Below are 19,928 nucleotides of genomic sequence, written 5' to 3' on the forward strand. Positions count from 1 at the left end.
CTGAAATGTGACTATTCAGTAAAGAACGTTCTCTGCTATAGAGCTTCAAAGAAGACCTAAATAAAACTCATGAAACAGAACTCATGCCAAAGGACAACATTAAATATACAAATTAAAGAATCCAAATACTGCTCATGTAAACTATCTAAAGAATTAAAAATAAATCCAATTCTGACTTTTCACTGTTGTTTCTATACTGAAGAAATGTGATGGTTTCTGGTGGGAGAAGCTATTTTGATGGCTCTTCATCCTTGTTATTATACAAAATTGGAACCAAAAAATCTGGTTCGGGGGCGCCCAGCTGGCACAGTCGGTGGAGCATGTGACTCTTGATCTCAGGGTCGTGAGTTCGAGCCCCACATTGGGCATAAAAAAAAAAAAGAAAAGAAAAGAAAAGAAATCTGGTTCACAATGTTCAAAGATTATTGCTAAGGCACATTTTGCAATTAAACGAAAACTTGGTTGAAAGGATTCATTTGTTCAGTTTATTTGCTAACAGTCAAATTAGTAATCTTCGATCTGAATGGTAAACAAAATATTAATAAAAATAGCAAAACATATAAACTCTCCTTAATGAGATGTAGTTAATAAAAATGGTTGGTTACAATAGAGTATTTACTAATACATGGCCAATTTTATCATTTCCTTGTGATCTACATTCTTACAGTTTACTCTATTATTGTACTTTCATCTGAAACCTGAAAGATCTGTTTTCTAAAATCAGTTCTCTAATTTTGCATGAAAACTGCATTTCACATTATTAATTTTATTAGTGCAATTTTCCTATAAATAAGTACAAAGTATTTGGAGGATGTGTGTATAATGAATGTTTGGTTACTATAGTAGCAAATGTCAAAGTAATTGCTTTAAAAAGCCTAAAATATTTGACACTCTGAAAAATCTAGTATACCATTTATCATAGTTCTCTAAATACTATGGTGAGAGAAATCACCACAAGTGAAAAATTAAGATACTGCTGTGGATATTCTGAGGCCATTTTAATATAAATTCCTAATACATCCTACCCTTGCCTGTTTTTAATCTAAATGTAATTTAGCACTGCACACCACTTTATGAAAAGAAATGTATTTAAAGGGGCATAAAAGTTACTAGTGTAAGAAGAAAAAAATCTGTACCTCTAAAAGAAGTCAAAGGCACTCATGAAGTTACTTCAATAAAAATGCAACTTGGCCAGCCAAGTTATGATGCATTCCTTAAAATCACATTTGGTCTCATGGCTCAACTGAAGATCTGAAAGATCTTTTGATCCACTTACCAAATTAATTTCCCTGAAAGAAATCTTTAAAAATTATTTCAGCCTAACCCTTCTTCATTATGGACCTACGAAGGTGGCTTATGTTTTATTAGGGACTCAACAGCTTAAATATACGTAGTCCATCCGAGACAGTGTTGGGTTGTTTGCCTAACTGTAAAATTAACATATATAGACTATAAGATTTGAACTGATATGGAAAAACTCAGTAACATACCCATCTAGTTAAAAAAAAAAAAACTTGCTGATGAAACAAAATATATTTTATTTCAATTATACTAGCACACGGCAGCCCAGGAAGGCCGTGGAGTTGCACAGGGAATGCTCAGCACCACAGCTAAAGCACACCCTGGCTGGTCAGGACTGCTGTTAGCACACAAGCCCCTGCCGCATCTGTATGATCTGGAGTAAGGCCGCCTGCACATCTTCGTCCATGTGACCCTTGAGAGAAAGAAGAAAGGCAGAAACATTTTATGTCATCTTCATTTACACAAGAATTTGAAAGACCGAGGCTTTGAAACAGGGCCTAAGTGGTTGTGATTCACCAAATGCTAAAGCCTCATCACTGCGGTGATATTCTAAAGGATTTACTGGAAAGTCAGCTTCAAAGTAGTACAGACCAGCTGCTCTCAACACTTATCAGAAGACAGATGGACAAACTCCTCTCCTTTCCTCTCTTAATAACAGCTCAGATAATAGGGGCAGCATGAGTTATAGATAAGCAAAGTCAGCTATGAAGTTTTTTTTTCCTGCTCCTGCTAAGAAATGTTTTTGTAATTAGAAAAGTAATCAACGAAAAAGGCCCCATACTTATATTCTTATCCTAAGTAGGATCACATGTATGATTTTGCAACTTGCCCTTTCACCTCATGTCGCAAAGTCTTTCCCCAGCTGTATCCCTAATTATTTTAAGTTATTGGATAATATTCCAGTGTACGGATATATCATCGTTTCTTTACTCGTTCTCCCAACGATGGCCATTTAACGTGTTGCCCATCTTTTTTTTTTATCTGACAGAGACACAGCGAGAGAGGGGACACAAGCAGGGGGAGTGGGAGAGGGAGAAGCAGGCTTCCCGCTGAGCAGGGAGCCCGATGCGTGGGCTCGATCCCAGGACCCTGAGATCATGACCTGAGCCGAAGGCAGACGCTTAATGACTGAGCCACCCAGGTGCCCCAGTGTCGCCCATTATGGGCAGATTCCTAGAGAAGAAATTGCCGGGTCAAAAGCAGGCTCAATTGCTAATTTTGCTAAGCACTACAAAACTTCCCTCTATCAGCATTGTAACAATTTGCACTCCCACCAACAGGGTATAAATGCCAACTTCCCAGACACCTTGCCCAACACTACAGACTATCGTCTTGTTTAATATTTGTCAATCCCATAGGTGAAAAATGGTACCTCCTTGTTTATTTGCATTTACCCATTACCGATGAGGTTGAGATCTTTTTATATGAATGTTAGCCATTTATATTTAGGAAGAAACACTTTGGACTTAAAAAGATGGCAAGAGGTTGATTAAATGCGAGTCAATATGGTAGGCTTACAACACCCTCTTCCCCTTTTTCTTTGCTTGAACACTTGAATAGGTTTCAGCATAACACTTCCTATTAATATAAAAAGTTATGCTTCCAAAATCTGTTTCTATAACAGCAGGATGTTTAAATTTCAAACATTAGCCATAGTTGACTAAACTGAATTTCTTAGTTAACTTTATGATGCCAGAAGGCAAGACTATTTCAGATGCCAGTTGTTTTTGTTATGTTTCATTAGGAGTCAGTAGAATTTCAACTTTTGGAAGCATACATTAGACAAAGTTGAAAGGCTCGTTAGTTTGCAGTGTTTTTCGGCGAGCGCATGCTCTTCCTCCTCTGGCCAATATCAGACCTGAATGAGTTCCTCATCCTCTCTAATACACATCTTCTACACTTTTCTACCATTTTCCTCCTAAAGTTCCTATTCTGCTGTCGTCCATCAATTGTCTTCTCTAACAACTGCAATATACAGTACAACAGGAGTTCAAACCATGGGTCCACAGAGACACAGATTTCTTTTTTTTATTAATACCATATGGTACTATACATGTATTTTCTCTTTCTTATGATTTTCTTTATAACATTGTCTTTTCTCTTTTTTTCTAAGAATACAGTATATAATAAATATTTAATAAATATAACATACCAAATATGTGTTAACTGACTACTTATATTATTGGTGAGGCTTCCAGTGAACAACAGACTATTAGTAGTCAAGTTTTTGGGGGAATCAAAAGTTATACGCAGATTTTTCAACCATGCAGGGTCTGCACCCCTGCCTCCCACTGTTCAAGGGTCAACTGTACTTTCAAAACCCAGCTCATCTTCTAGCTCCTCAAAAGAAAGTAGCCAATCATACCATTCATTCTTTTCTATTTGTTTCTCCTGCATCCCCTATAGAAAAGGAAGGCTTTTTGACTTTAAGAATTTGACACTGTAAACTTTCTTCCTTTTTATTATTTTACCTAGTTCCTTTTATTAAAAAATGACCTTCTTAGAAGCTTTCTCTCATCTCAACACCTTTTAAAAACAAAACAAAACAAAACAAAAACAGTGTGGGCTGACACTTCAAATCCTAAACAAGTCCTGTTATATCTCACCTGCCATTCTAACATTGTCTCTTGTAATACGTCTTCCTGAAAAATCTATTCTGAGAATTTTGGAGATGCTGATCATAGGGTTTCTACAGAGCATTAAGTATAGTATTCTTCATATGCTAAACATTTTCTTATTTTTCTAAAGAAAGCTTTCTCATTATACCCCCAAAGAAGGGAATTCTTAATCTTATGCTTCACTGAGTTTAAGCCTCAATAAATAAATATTATTGATAATCTCACAGAACCAATTCTTTTTCTTACACTCTTATAATTTTGTGCACCCCTTGTCATTTTTGCACTTTTATAGTATTTCCTACATTTCAAGAAATACTCCTGAGAAACAGTAAAGTTTTAGGGGTCCTTTCCACTCTCTTTAGCTGACAGCCAGGTATGGATGTCAAGGCATTATCTCCAGCTAGCAGTACCATTAACATGCGCTGCCATCATATGTTGCCAAACTGTCTATAAAATGAGTGACAAGCAGATGGAGAGAACACTAAATTTAAGATGTTGTGTTACCATATAGCTTTGTAAATTTCTCTGGGAGATATACAAGCCATGATTAAAAGAAACACAATTATTTTTAAATAAGCATATGGGATACAACTACTTTACACATCAATGACTTTCACATAAATTTACTTGAAAATAATCAATGGTCTTCTCTAAAATGGGGATTAAAGAGTGCAGCTGTGTTGAGCACTGGGTGATGTATGGAAGTGTTGAATCACCATATCGTACATCTGAAACTAATACAGAACTGTATGTTAACTATACTGGAATTTTTAAAAAATCAAATTGAAAGGATTCTTAGAAATAAAAAGAATAAAATGAAATCTTTTCCAAAGGAGGAAGAGTTTTTTTTTACCTGTGCAGCACTAAGAAGATGTGTCCGATAAATTGCAATCACCTCTTGGTGCTGTCTGTCGGCGTCCTAGATATGTGGAAAGATGGACAGATCAGAGAATCAGCATTCACGTTTTCAAACGCATGGAGGCTTGTGATAATGCCACCTTCAGGCTTGATGCTACACAACAGTATTGTGCTCCTACCATGTTATGCTCCTGCCACACCTTGTAACAAACCACCTTGGACCCACCAGATGCAAAACTTCATAGCGTAACAGTAGTATAAACTTTCCTAATCAATGTGTGGGAACATTCCTAGTGAAAACAATGCCACTTGTCCTAGGTACCATGAAATTTACTGCCTCAGTTCACATCTAATGCCACGAGACCATCCAGACACTTACCAACTTCTACTTTGGATTATTGCAAAAGCTTCCCATCTTGTCTCCCTGCCTCCAGATTTTATCTCCTCTCATGCTTCTCTTTGCTCATACCACGTTTGGCTCAAAAACCTCGGGAGAAACTTTATTCCATATAAAAGAGAATCCAGACTCATGCGCTTGCTTCTCAACAGGCTTGGCAGTTTCGCCACAAATACAGCTCCCGTGACCAGCCAGGCTGATCTCACTGCCCCGCGGGTATGCCTCTTGCGTTCCACTCCACCCCTCCCTCCCTACGATTTCCCTTGCCTGAAAGATTCTCTGTGTTCCATTCACCTACCAAAACACCATCTACCTTACAGGTTCAGGCCAGCTGTTTCTTTCCTCTCTAACTAGCTCCCACCACACCAGTGATCCTTCCTTCCTGTGAATTCATAATCACTTAGAATCTGGGATCTTATTCTCAATTCTATATTTGTTATTTGTGGTCTTGTTATTTTACTTTTCGTGGATCTGTATTTTGCCTCTCTACCTACCCAGAGCTCCCTGGGACAAAACCTGTGTACTCTATCCCTGACAGTGTTTAGCACAGTGTCATGAACATAATAAATAATAAACCAATATTTCGAATTATTGAAGGGACTACCATATCCTTTTGATAAGATCCAAATCAGTAATTTGTCATCATTAATTTGTAGGCCAGGGGTGTTAATAAAATGAACCCTTAAAAAATAGCTTTCTTCTATTCAAAAACAACTCCTAACCAATTCCTTTAAAATTGGAAATTATTAGCAACAATTTACATTTGAGCAGGATATGTTTTCCTTAGCATTTCCATGCATGTTATATTACCTCATCTGATTAAAAAAGCAACCAAATAAGTAATTTGTTCTTACTAGCCTACTTTATAGATAAGGAGGCCAAGGATTAAGGGGAATGTTCTATGTCACTCGCTTTTAAGTGGAGGAGTTTAGAACTGAGCTCCCGTCTTCAGTTTCTCAATCCAGTTGCTTTCTTTCACATAGAAAGGAGACACATATACGCATATAGGATACCTATATATGAATATATATATTTCCAGATGTTTTCTTTTAATACATAAGGTATAAAACCAGAGGGATGCCTACCTTTATTTGTAAGTATAAAATACTATTTCTAAAAAAAAAAGAACACCTCCTTTAAAAGTTGAGTGGACCAATATTTTAGAGTTAGAAAGATACCAGATTTGGAGTCAGCCAGTCCCAGGATTAAATTCTAGCTGCATGTCCCTAGGCCTCAAGTATTTTCATCTTTGTTTCCTTAAGAATTAAATCAGGGGAATAAAACCTTGTAGGGCGGTGATGAAGATCAAGGTCAAAGTATGCCAAGTGTTCAGGGCCATGCCTGGCATATTGTAGGCACCCAATACACCACGAGTACAAGTAACTTTGGGCAAAAATGGTTACCTTCCTGGACCTGAGCAGAGCCACAAATTAATGTGATTTCTAAGTAAACTTTTACCAACTACGTGAACCCGCACACAGGGGCACGAAGGCTCCGGGGCTGGCTACTCACAACCAGCTGCTGCTGCAGGGACTTCACTTGCTGCTGCAGGGTGTCAACCAGCTGGCTCTGCCTCTTGCCGGGACTCCCACTCGGGGACGTGAGCTGTGAAAGGCCGCTGAGGGCCTGCTTGAGTCTTTCCACGTCATTAAGCAGTTCTGTTATCTTATAAAGAAAGAAAAAAGTCTGGGATAAACCTGTATTATTCACTTATTTGATTCTCATGAACACCTTTACACAAAAATCACTCCTTGAGGCACACAATTTATCTTCATAGGCCAGAAAACTGAGGAATGAATATTGTCAACATTATGATCAACAGTATATACAATATATAAGTTCTTCCATTAAATTCCTCTCAGTAAATTCCTTACAAAAGCATTACCGAATTGAGAATAAATATATATCCTAAGATTGGAGTGTGACCTCAGCCTTTTTATTCTTAGATAATATTTAAGTACTTAAGAAAGTCTACAGGTTATCTTCCAGTTCATTCGAAACATAGGAACTTATGGGGCATTGCCTCCAACAAAGTTTGAAAAGAGAGCATGGCTCATGTAAGTCTAGCATTAACTTATGTGCCTGGTTCTTGTCAAGAATGTGTGATGTAATGAGCACAGAGTGTTATACGCAACTAATGAAATCGTCGAACACTATATCAAAAACTAATGATGTACTATATGCTGACTAACTGAACATAAGAATAATAAAAAAAATGTGTTTGGAAAAAAAAGAAGGTATGATTTTAGACTGCTTTGTCTTAAAGAGGGAAAAAATCAGGAGGCTGTTCAGACTAGTGGAGAGAGCAAAGGCTTTATTTAAAATCAGCCTGACCTGTTATTTATTAGCTGTGTGAGCTTGGTTAATTTCCTTTCCTTTTCTGAGCTTTAGTTCCTTTATCAGGGAAAGGGGGAGTTCTTTCATAGTTAATAAAATCAAATGCAATCATAAATATATGCCTGGTATGTAGTATATGCTCAATAAGTGGCAACAATTTTAAGCAGCTATTAATAACTTGCTATTGCAATTATACACTATTATAACAACCTTCGGAACAAGCAAAGAGCATTTAAATTCTGGGCCATATGAGCAGATGGGTCAAGTTAGTACTCGCACTTCTCCACTGAGGAGGGCTAGGGATGTGTCTGCTCTTAAGTGTCACTGTACCCGCAGAACGGACCACAGCACCTGGCATATAGAAGGCATTTAATAATTATTTATTGAACTGATAAAAATGCACCCAACCTTCCTGATTTCTCATCTTCATAGTACACACTTTATGCCCACTACCAGTTTCAAAAATATTGTTGGGCACCTATTCTATAAATTGTATCATGAGAATAAGTAAGAAGAAAAGGTAAGTTACAAACCTGACCTTATGAGCTGGTTGAGAAGATCAACCACATAACTCTGAGACAGTAACCTAGACATCTGAAATGGATGGCAGCACTAACAGAAAACATGCATTTTGGGAGAGGAATAGTTTACTGGAGGCTAGATTGGACAATGAAGGCTTCAGGAAGGAGGACACGTGTTGAAGTGGGTATGAAGGAATGTACAAGACTTAACTCAAGAGGCAGGAGGGGCAGGGCGTTCCAGGTGAGGAGACCAGTCTGTGGAAAGATATGAGGACAGGGTATACAAGAAATTGGGAGGGCTCGGTTACTGGCATGGGTGAGTGCCAAGATCAAGTCTGGGGTGCTCCCTCGTGTCCTTCATTTCTTACAGCCCAGAAACAGCTTTCTTCTCCCTCTCTCTCATCACCTTTCCAGTACCCTACAACCCACCGGAATGACCATTCACTTAGGAGGCAAGTGAACCTTGAGTCTCCCCATCATTTCCTCAGTTCTTAGCTATACCAGTTGAGGAAACCAAAGGAGAAAGGCTTTTGTCTCTATAACTTTACTTTTTTTTCAATCCTGAATTTCCTCGCACACCATAGTCTAACTGGAAAGGTGGCATTTAATGGTCACGTAGTTAATGCTTTTGTAACCCTGTCCTGTGGCATGCTGTTGTAAAGGGCCCTGTCCCACTCCGGCAGCTCTGCTCGGGGACAGCCAACACCAAGCCATGCAGACTACTCGGTGCCTACCTTATTATCTTTTGCTTCAATTTGTTTGGCCGATTCCTGGATTCTTTTCTGTAACTCTGTGATTGTTGTTAAGGACTTATCACACCGCTCCTGCTGATCCTTGATTTCTTGCTCAATGCTGAAATGTAGTAATTCCTTCTCATCTTTGGCAGAAAGTTGCTTCTTTTGGGCATGCAGCACCTCCTCACAGGCTTCTTCATACTTTCTATTCAGATTGGCCAGTTTCTCATTTAGGTTGGAAATCTGGGTCTCCAAATCACTTTTTGTTGCTTTATACTTAGACAAATCAACCACCTCTCTCGTCTCCAATTTTTTTAATGCTTGTTTAGTGTTCTGAACCTCGGACTGGAGTTTGGAGACCTCTTCAGTTTTGTTTTGGCTTTCTTCTTCCTTTTCCCTCAGGCTGGCCTTTATGATGCCCACTTCCTTCTCGAATGCTTCCTTAATCCGCAAATGCTCTGCCAGGGGCACCGAAGAATTCTTTTGGTTCTCCAACATCTGATGCAGTTTGGCCACTGTCTGTTGCTCTTTCTCATAACACCTCTGCTTATTCTTCAGTTCCTCCTTTAGATGCTCAACGGTGCTGTTAAGAGATTTTTTCAGGGCCTCCACCTGTTCCAATGGAACATGCTGCTTTTGCAGAAGGGTCTGGGCTGCGCGAAGCTCAGAAGTCTGTCTGGCATTTTCGTTGACCAGCTTTTCCTTCTCAGTCTTCACCTCCGTGTATTTCTGTAACAGGTCTTTCAACTGTTTGTTTAGCTCTTCTGTTTTCCTGTTTAGTGCTCTCTCCGTGTCATGAGAGTTCTCAACGAGAACATTCTTATCCTTTAAATCCTTCTGAAGAGTGCCAATCTCCTTCTTCAACTTGTCATTCTCCTGCTTGTACTTCTTGGCCTCTTCTTCCCTGACATGGGATCTCTGCGTCTGCTCTGCTAACTGTTCTTTTAGTTCTTTCTCTGCTGCTTTAAATTTTCTCTCACACTCTTCGAAGCTGACGATCGGAGCATATTTGAGCTTAATGCATTCCTGTATCGTGTCAAGTTCCTTCTTCTGGGCTTCGATTTCGGCATGCAGTGTCACAATCTCCTCTTGCCCCTTTCTGTAGTCGGCCAGGATTTCCACGCTGTTACCCTGCACCCTCTCCATGCTTTGGTTTACGGCGCTCATCTTCTCCTCGTGCTCTCGGAGGCTGATGTACTCAGCTTTTATTTGGCTCTGAGTGTTTTCCAGGTTTCTTCTGAGGATTTCATTCTCACCTTTTGTTTTTACAAATTCCTGATTGAGATCTTCAAATTTTTTCTTCACATCTAGTAATTCTCTGTGGGCCTTATCCAGTGTACCCTTCAGCTCGGTTTTCACCTCCTCGTGGGTTTTAGCCGGCACATACTGGGTACTCAGGGTCTTTTTCAAGTTAGTGTTTTCAGACACAAGTGCATTTATGTTCTCTCGGTCTTCACCGCACTTCTTATTCAGTTCAGACAGCTGTCGTTTGAGGTCAGCGACACTGGATTTCAGAGCCGTGACCTCTTTCTGGTGTTTCTCAGGGGGCACGAACACAGTTTCCAAGCGGCTAACATTCTTACTTAAACTGTCATTTTCCATCAGCAATTTCTCCATTTCCAGCTTCTTGTCTGTGTATTTTTGTGTTACATCTAAAAGCTGTTTCTTCAGCTCATCAACGGTGACATCATGTGACTTTTTCATTTCTTCACTGACTTGTAGGGGAACATAATGATTTTTCATTTCACTTGTTAAGTTCTGTACTTGCTGGCTGAGGAGCTTATTATCCAGATAAACCTTTTCAACATCCCTCTGCAATGTCTGATTTTTCGACGTGAGTTCGGTGACCTTCTTCGCAAGTTCTCCCGCTCTCTGCTCCAGTCTGCTTTTGAGCCACTCGTGCTCCTCTGGCTTGACGTGCTGAGCCAGTTTGGCCTTACAATTCTCAAGCTCTCTCTTTAACTGTCTGATTTCAGTAAGTGATTTTTCATACTCTCTTTCCATCTCTCCTACTTTTTTCACCTTCTCGTTTACTTCGCTTGATAAAAAGCTCTTCATGCTCTCAAATTTTTCTGTCGGAACCGAAAGGGCCAACTTTGCTAAGAGTTCTTTTACCTGGCCTTCCACCTCAGCGACCCTCCTTCCTTTCTTGTCTCGCTCCGTTTCACATGTACTCAGTTCCTTCTGCAATCGCTTATTCTCTTCCACCAGCTTGTCTTCATCCCTCCTAAACTGTTCTACTAACAGCTCATTTTGTTTGATTTGGTTTCGCAGTTTTCCCACTTCAGCTGATGCGCCCTCGTATTTTGCCTTCATGTCCTTCAGCTGGTCCTTCAGCTCCTCCGTCAGTCTGTGGCTCCCTGTGGCTGCTTCACTTGTCAGGTGCTCTTTAAGGGCAAGAAAGTGCGTCTGCATTTGTTTTACTTTACCTTCGGACTCATACATTCTCTTCTGCACATCCTTCAGTGCATCTTCTAACTGCTTTATCTGCTCATCAGAATCCTCCTTGACCCGTTCGCATTCTAGCGCTAAAGCTTTGCACTCGGCCACCTTGTGCGCCAACTCATTCTGGAGCTTGAGGCGGTCTTGTTTTGCCGATTCACAGAAAGTTCTCATTGCTTCTAACTCTTTCTTTAAAATGTCATTTTCGGAATATGAGGTCTGATTGGTTAATGACAGCTCCAGTGGTCTTAACATAGACCTGCTCTGCATGTGGGCTGGCACCCCTGGGGAAGTACACTGAAAAGAGAAACAAAAAAAAAAGATACTAATCACAAAAGCCTAAGGAAGACATTGACTTATTTGCCAAACTTATAAAGTTCCCACATCATCAGCAGTCAAGGGGTTTTCAGACTAGCATATTGGGAAAATACAGTAGTGATTTTTGAGGTAAGAAAAACCGTTCTGGGTACAATTCCCTTCATATGCTCTCAGGCAGTGATACTTAGAGAGTCTGTTCACTTTAAGTGTATTGCTGGCAGAACAAAGAAGGAAAATAGTTGTGGCCTCTGGGGACTACTTCCTCTTCCCTTCCCCATTCACAATAACTACCCACAAAAGATACCAACTGTATCAAAACACATTTATTATTTCTACGCTTTATGGCACATAATGTGCTTAGAACTTAGGATTCTGAAGTCATCAGAACCCTCGAATCAAAACAAGTATTGCAATTTTAAATCTGCAAATTATTTCACAGAATGATATATTACATAACTTCTAATAAGATATATAATTTCTGAATATCCTCGTTAACTCCAACATAATGGTCTTTAAATTATAAAAATACCACCAAAATAAGCACGGCTAGTATGAGTTGTCAAGAGAATACTGGTTAACTCACAAAAATGAAACAAGTTTCCTTCTCTCAAGTAGGATGAACTAGAATTTACCACATGATCTTAGTACAAAATTTGATTGACATCTTATTCCCTCCACTAAGAGCTGACATAAAAAAGAAGTATAATTAAACTCTTCAAAAAATAGTTCATAAACAGAACATATAACCACAAAAGACTAAATTCAATTATTTTATTTTTTCCCATACAGCCTATTACAGCAAGGGCTCTTTACAGGTACTAATTCATTGATAAAAGCTATGTGTTGTGCATACATTCCACTATCTTAATAGGCAGGTCTTACTGTTGTTCAGTTAAATCTATACTGCCTTCCCCAGGATCAAGAAGAAGAAAATTAACAACATGGAATAATTTCCCAGCCTCACTCTGCTTCTAAATTATCTTTCAATTTACCAATGATCTTTAGACTAAAACTGTGATAATTTACCAATTACTTACACATCTTTACCATTTCCAGACTTGTTTTATTACAATCAAATATTTATCTAATCTTAAATACTTTTCAGATGATATCCATGTTCTCAACTTAGAATCTAAGAAGTTTCCAGCTTAAAGTGATCTTTTTTTTTTAAATATTTTATTTATTTGACAGAGAGAGAGAGAGCACAAGCTGGGGGAGCGGCAGGCAGAGGGAGAGGGAGAAGCAGGCTCTCCGCAGAGCAGGGAGCCCGATGCGGGGCTCAATCCCAGGACCCTGGGATCATGATCTGAGCTGAAGGCAGATGCTTAACCGTCTGAGCCACCCAGGAGTCCCTCCAGCTTAAAGTGATCTAGAGACAACACAAAGCCTAACTCATTCTACCTATAAATGACAGAATGTAAAAAAGCCTTTAAAAGCCCAAATATTTAACTCTTCAGTCCATGGGAGGTGTTAAAAATGCAAACTTGTATCTACTGGATAGTAAAGGTGAGAAGCAGATCAACGAGAAAATCAGACAACACTACCTCTTGGAAGCTTTCCTTATTTTGAGGTGAATTTCCAACACATAGAATAGATATCTGAATAAGGAAAAATACATTTCAAAGCCCAAAAAATTAGTTCTGAATTATTTGTAACCTGTCTTCTCCTCTATATGGGCAAATATGAAGAGCTGACCAAACGCTGTTAATAAATACAGGCTTACTATCAAAGACAATGAAACTATAATTCAAATCTCTTATTTAAGCTACTGTCATCAAAAACACTCTAGAGGGCACCAGAAACAGTAATATCTGCTTTTATTAAACTCAGAACACTAACAACTTTTCTTTGATAATGAAAACCTTATTCAATGTATATGTACTGATAAATATACAATGCTGTTTTCCTTTTTAAAAAAGCACAAATATTTTTAATAAATTTTTCATTAAAATCCAGATTTACCTGTGAATCTGCCATGTACATTTGACCCTGTTTGAGAAGCATATCTTCTTTTCCTACATAAATCCAAATAAATGATAACTTAAATATCCATACCAAAGTAGGCTAAGAATTGATTTGGTGTTATTATCTCTTCTCTATTATTCAAACAAAACAAAAGCATGAGTTACAACATAAAATTATCCTTGTTCTAAATTATCCCTGTTTTTCCTTATTATTTCTATATACATAAGGGAAGTATCTATATTCTTCTGAACAGATACTAAGTTGGTTTTTAGAAATATATAAGACTTAGACTACGTAAGCTACATGATTATTATAAAATATGTATCTTACAATCAGTCAAAATAAAAATGGTTTTCTTTACAATTTATGGGATAAATACTATTGTACTGAGCTTGAGGATAATTTAATATTTCCTGGGAAGCAAAAAAAATGGATTTTCTAGAGGAATTATTTATAATTAGCAAATAATACACAAAAGTTAATATTAATGACATAGTCTTAAATAAGAAATAAGTATTTATGTAACTTCTAATTTTAAAATGCCTCCCTGCCTTGAGACTATATCCACAGATTTCTCCAAATCAGAAAACTACGTTATGTTTCTTTTCATAAAAAATAAGCTCCAAATATCACAAGATAAATGTCTCCTAATCAACAAGGCAAGTTTGGTAACTCATATAAGATACAACTTACTACACTAGCATCTTCACCTCTTCCTACTTCCATGTGTTGAGGTATAACACACAAGTGGCTGAAGTTGAGTGGCAAGAATGTCATATACAGTTAGACGAAATAAGTAGGTATAAACATTCTTCTTTGTTTGAACTGGGTGAATAGTAATGATAATCTATGCTTTTGTACTTACGGTTACTGAAATGACTTCCTGATCCTAAATGATTGCTCTGAAATCAGAAGCAGAAATTTATGACGAATATTGCTTCATTTTGTTAAATTCTGTATCTATTTTAGCTCTAAATGATCCAATCATTAAAACCACATTTTCAACATTCCTCGTTTCTCCTGAGTATGACTCTACTTGAAACCACAAAAAGACACAGCACTAGTGACAATTAGAGAGACCAGTTGAGAATAAACTACTTCACTAAACATTTTAATAAAAGCAGCCAAGCGTTTCAAGGAAAAACATTGCTGCTCAAAAGAAAAAAAAAAGTGAGCCCCAAATGAACCGAAACAACTTTCAATACACACTCTTTCTGCGGTTTCTTTACCTCAAGAGGAAGAAATGCCTTCCCTATCAAATGCAATCCCTATCAAAATACCAACAGCATTTTTCACAGAACTAGAACAAATAATAGTAAAATTTGAGTGGAACCACAAAGATCCCGAATAACCCAAGCAATCTTGAGAAAGAACAAAGCTGGAGGTATCACAATCCCAGATTTCAAGATATACTACAAAGCTGTAGTAATCTAAACAGTATAGTAATGGCAGAAAAACAGACGCACAGATCAATAGAACAGAACAGAGAGCTCTGTTCTGTATAAGCGCATGCTTATACAGTCAATTAACTTATGACTAAGGAGGCAAGGAGAAAAGACAGTCTCTCCTCAACAAATCATGTTGGGAAAACTGGACAGCTAAATGCAAAAGAATGAAACTGGACCACTTTCTTACACATAATAAAATAAAATACACACGTAAATAAAATAAAATAATATAAAACATAAAATAATATAAAATAAAATAATTAAATTTTAAAAATTAAAAAAATAAAAAGGTGAAAAGTTAAAAAAATAAAATAGAATAAAATAAACTCCAAATGGATTAAAGACCTAAATGTGACATGTGAAACCGTAGAACTGGTAGAAAAAAACAGGCCATAATCTCTTTGGCATTGGCCACAGAAATACTTTTCTAGATATATCTCTTCTGGCAAAGAGAACAAAAGCAAAAATAAAGTGCCGGGACCCCATCAAAATAAAAACCCTTTGCACAACAAAGGAAACCATATAAAGGCCACCTAGTGAGTAGGAGAAAATATCTGTAAATCATATATCTGATAAGGAATTAATACCCAAAATATAGGAAGAACTTATATACACTCCCAAAAAATAATCCAATTAAAAAGTAGGCAGAGGACCTGAATAGACATTTCTCCAAAGGCATACAGATGGCTGACACACGAAAAGACACTCAACATCACTAATCATCAGAGAAATGCGACTGAAATCACAATGAGATATCACCTCACACCTGTCATTATGGCTAGTATCAAAAAGACAAGAAAAAACAAGTGTTGGCAAGGATGTGGAGAGAAAGGAACCCTGTGCATTACTGGTAGGAATGTAAATTGGTGCAGCCACTGTGGAAGACAGTATGGAGGATCCTTGAAAAATTTAGAAATAACATAAGATCCAGTAACTCCACTACTGGGTAATTTACCCAAAGAAAACAAAAACACTAATTTGAAAAGATATATTGCACCCCTATGTTTATAGCAGCATTATTTAAAATAGCCAAGATATGGGAGCAACTCAAGTGTCCATCAATAAATGAACGAATGAAGAAGACGTGTTATATATACACACACACAAAGGAATATTAGCCCTAAGAAAGGATGCGATCTTGCCATTTGCAAAACGTGGATGGACCTCTGAGTATTATGTTAAGTGAAGTAAATCAGACAGAGAAAGACAAATACTGTATGACTTCACTCCTATGTGAAATCCCAAAACAAAACAAATGAAAAAACAAAAAGCAGAAACAGACCCATAAATACACAAAACAATCTTACGGTCGCCAGAGGAGAGGAGGTAGGAGAATGGACAAAACAGATGAAGAAGAGTGGGAGATACAGGCTCCTAGTTATGGAATGAGTAAGTCATGGGTATAAAAGGTACAGTATAGGGAACACAGTCAAAGTATCGTAGTGGCGTTGTATGGTGACAGGTGGTGAGCACAGCGTAATGTATGGAGTTGTCAAATTACTATGTAGTACACCCAAAACTAATGTCCCATTGTGTGTCAGCTACTTTCAATTTTTAAAAAAAGATGTGCAGAGGTAGTTCACATCTGTGTATCTGTGTGTATTAGTACTAAGAGCTATGTGTCAAACTCGTATAGGAGACCACAATAAAAATGGTCCACAGTTCTATAACTAAATTAATGCCACCTCCACTAATCCATAGTGCTCCAAGGGTACGGAAAAAATGTCTGTAAACTTAGTTAAGCTCTTTGTTCTATGTAATATTGAATACTAGAGTTTGTAATAGCTGCTAAATGGGCTTAGACATATATGGGTTGGGGAAGGCCTACACACATAAGGAGTTCAAAAAACTTGGTTTGGGTTTATCACCTTTACTTGATTACTCAAATAAAAATGGAAAGATGAGTTGTAACATAAAATTAGCTTCGTTCTAAAACAACCATATTTTCTCATATTTTTCCTATAAACATAAGGGAACTGCCTACATGTTATATATTGCACATAATGCAGCATTTCTGCTGGCAGCTTATGAGGAATTCTTAGCACGTGAGATGATACAGTAGTGAGTACTCAATATTTATAAATAATGCATTCTTAGTTTTTAATGGCTGCTTTCATAAATACGGGGTCACATATAAAGTACGCCCTCTAATTTTCTTCTTGAAAGTAAAAAACTCATTTCTAGTATAAAAATTCATCAAAATGAATATGTATCGACTGGTGAAAATGTCCCCGTTAGCCTACGTGAAGGAAGTTACAAAACAGTATTCCCACCTGTTGAATGTGTATGTAACACAAGCCATGCACAAATGAAGTGAAAGTGAAAGTCAGGGGCTAAGAGTGCTGGCATTATAGGTGTGTTTATTTTCTGCTTCTAGTTTAACTACATTTTCTCAGTTTCCTAAAATAAATGTGTTGTTTTTATAAGAAAAGATGTGTTATTTTTCTACAATATATTATAACCTCATTGAAAGTTATAGACTTGGCTCCAAGTTTGTCAAAAGCTACAGAAAACATGTTATTCTTAAGATGTGAGAGTCCACTTGTAGAAGAAAAGCAATACATAAATAGTACCCGATTATAGGTATCCAACTTTGGCAGACATTTCAAAAATCCCATATGCACATCTGTATCTTCTCATTCAAGCTATTCTGAGCATAAAACTAGTCGGACTACCTGGGTTCCAGTTCTGGCCCTGCCACTTCCTATTTAATAGAGCCCCTCATGGGTAGACTACTCTGTGCTTCGGTCTCCTCACTCCCAAAGTGGAGATAAGAGTAAGATCTAGCATACAGAGTTGATGTGTTTATAAAATACGTGTATAGTGCACAGGGCCATTTCTTGGCATGTGGACAATGCTACAAAATGTTAGCTATTACTAGTTTCACTACTAGCTTAAAAACAAACATCTTCAAATGTGAAAAACAGAAGCTACTCTACTAGATCATTACTTTATAAACCTCTATTTCTGAATAATCTTCAGAATTCAGTCATATCAATGCAAACATGCATCAAGGCGTAACTCACGTGCAGTAAAGTACGTGAGTGTTAGGTGTACGGTGCAGTAAGCATCTGCATACGTGTATACCTCACGTCACCACAACCCAGATCAAGACAGAGAACATTCCCAGCACCCTCAGATGCTTCTTCATGCCCCTAGTCAGTAACCCCTCACCAAAGGGTGGTCTCCACTCTGACCTCGGTGACCACAGATTAGTTTTGTCTGATTCCAAGTTTCATAAAAATGAAATCATGAAATATATACTCTGTGTCTGATTTCTTTCACGCAACATTACATCTGTGAGATTCATCCTGTGTCTTTACATTTTTTCACAGCTGCGCACATGTTTTTCATCTCCAAAGGAAAAAAAAATCGCTTCTGTTACATACTTTGGAGTTATATTCCCCAGTAAAGATAAAAGATTCACACGAATCAGCCACCTTCTTCAGCGGCACCAGCGATGAACAACATTTATAAAATATGTATGATAGCCTTGCAAAACAAACCTCTGCAGATAAAAGCCAGGCGAGTGGTCACTGTTGGTGCCGGAAATGTGGGTCCTGACAGGAAGCAAGTGTCAGGAGGCTTCTAGGTACCGGGAATGTTCTATTTCTTGATCTTGGTGTGTCTGACTTGTGAAAAGTCTTCAACATATACACTTTAACATGTGTACTTTATAATGTACACTGTATTTCAATAAAAAATTTCTAAAAAATACCATGACTTTGGAAAAACTAAGAGCTAACTGATCCAACCAAAGCTGAGCCTTACCGACACACTATTCTCAACCGAGTGTTGTAATTAATGCATAGATACACAAAACCCTTTCTGAGATAATCCTGGAAATACACTATTCATTTATGACGCTTTGTTTTTTCACCGTCATAAACATTGCAGATTTACAGATATGAGTGTGAAGTTTTGTAAAAGTAAAGACAAAGAGGTGAGCCAGGGAAGAGAAATGGGTATGGAAGGGAATGCCAGGCCCACGCAGGTCAGTCAGTGGTCTCATTTAACCTTTGCCACAGCTCTGTGGAGAAAGGGACGATCACCCCAATTTTTGCGAAAGTGGCAGCAAGCTCAGAGACTTTAAAGAAACTGCCTGAGGTCACACAATAAAGAAGAAAGCAATCATTCAAATTCAAGTCTGACTCCAAGGTCCTTACCACTGCCCATTTTACATTATATGAAAGAATTTAGTTAAGCTTTCTATACCTCAAAATATTTAAATCTATTTTTCAGAGTCTCAATAGTTCTTAGGCTTTCTTCATGTTGCTTTTCTTTAGCCACCAAAAGGGATTTCAGCTTTTCTTTCTGAAATGGAAAGGAATAAATACAGAGCAAAATCATTCCATGATTTGATTAACTAGGTTAAAAATATGTTTCAGAAAACGTGAATTAGAATGGCTGTGATTTTTTAGTATTTTTAACTATTAGTAGAGTTGGAAATTTTTACAAATATACTAATAAAATATACCATATATATATAAACAATACTATGAAAAATTCACATTTCTGTCATATGTTTCAAATCTTATTATTTTCAGACGTTTTATTTACAATGTTTAGAATTTAAAATCTTTTCGTTAAAAGTTTCACAGAAAATGAGGCATTCAGAGGCAATAACAACAAAATGCTTATGACAACCCACGATGTCCTTAAAACGTATTTTTATAGTCACATGTAGGTTTTGATTTTCCCTTTAAGCAATAACCAGAAATCAAATCCTCATCCCCATCTCAACTCAGGACTCAAAACTCTACTGCAATATCATCTTCAATTTACATAACATTTTACAGCTTTAAAGTAAAATTTATCATCCTACCTCACTTTCCAGATCATCAGCAACCATTACTTCCTAAATTCAAAAGGAAGAAATGTATTTCCATTATTCAAAGCTTATTTTTTAAAGGCATGAGCTCAGTGAATATCTTTGTAAAAGGCTGGCACATATCTTTAAGATTGGAAACAAGGATATAAGGAGAAAA

The 19,928-nt window shown here is 37.5% G+C and overlaps 1 protein-coding gene across 4 annotated transcripts in view; it reads right to left on the reverse strand.

The window, feature by feature from the left end:
- Nucleotides 1-1,642: 1,642 nt before the first annotated feature.
- Nucleotides 1,643-19,928, reverse strand: part of UACA (uveal autoantigen with coiled-coil domains and ankyrin repeats) — a 101,127-nt gene continuing 82,841 nt past the window's right edge. For 2 of the 4 annotated variants that reach the window (XM_028100330.2, XM_028100331.2), the window contains exons 12-19: nt 19,766-19,798; nt 19,156-19,254; nt 14,358-14,394; nt 13,490-13,542; nt 8,768-11,506; nt 6,688-6,840; nt 4,774-4,839; nt 1,643-1,714 (exon numbers count right to left, since the gene is read on the reverse strand). In XM_028100330.2, the coding sequence (XP_027956131.2) occupies nt 1,643-1,714; nt 4,774-4,839; nt 6,688-6,840; nt 8,768-11,506; nt 13,490-13,542; nt 14,358-14,394; nt 19,156-19,254; nt 19,766-19,798 (3,252 nt within the window). The remainder of the gene's footprint in view (nt 1,715-4,773; nt 4,840-6,687; nt 6,841-8,767; nt 11,507-13,489; nt 13,543-14,357; nt 14,395-19,155; nt 19,255-19,765; nt 19,799-19,928) is intronic. The other 2 variants (XM_088025129.1, XM_088025130.1) reach the window with 2 other exon arrangements.

This window comes from Eumetopias jubatus, unplaced genomic scaffold (genome assembly GCF_037043125.1).
Source record: "Eumetopias jubatus isolate StellerSeaLion01/CBP00866 unplaced genomic scaffold, mEumJub1_p1.0 scaffold_7, whole genome shotgun sequence".
NCBI classification, from domain to species: Eukaryota; Metazoa; Chordata; class Mammalia; order Carnivora; family Otariidae; genus Eumetopias; species Eumetopias jubatus.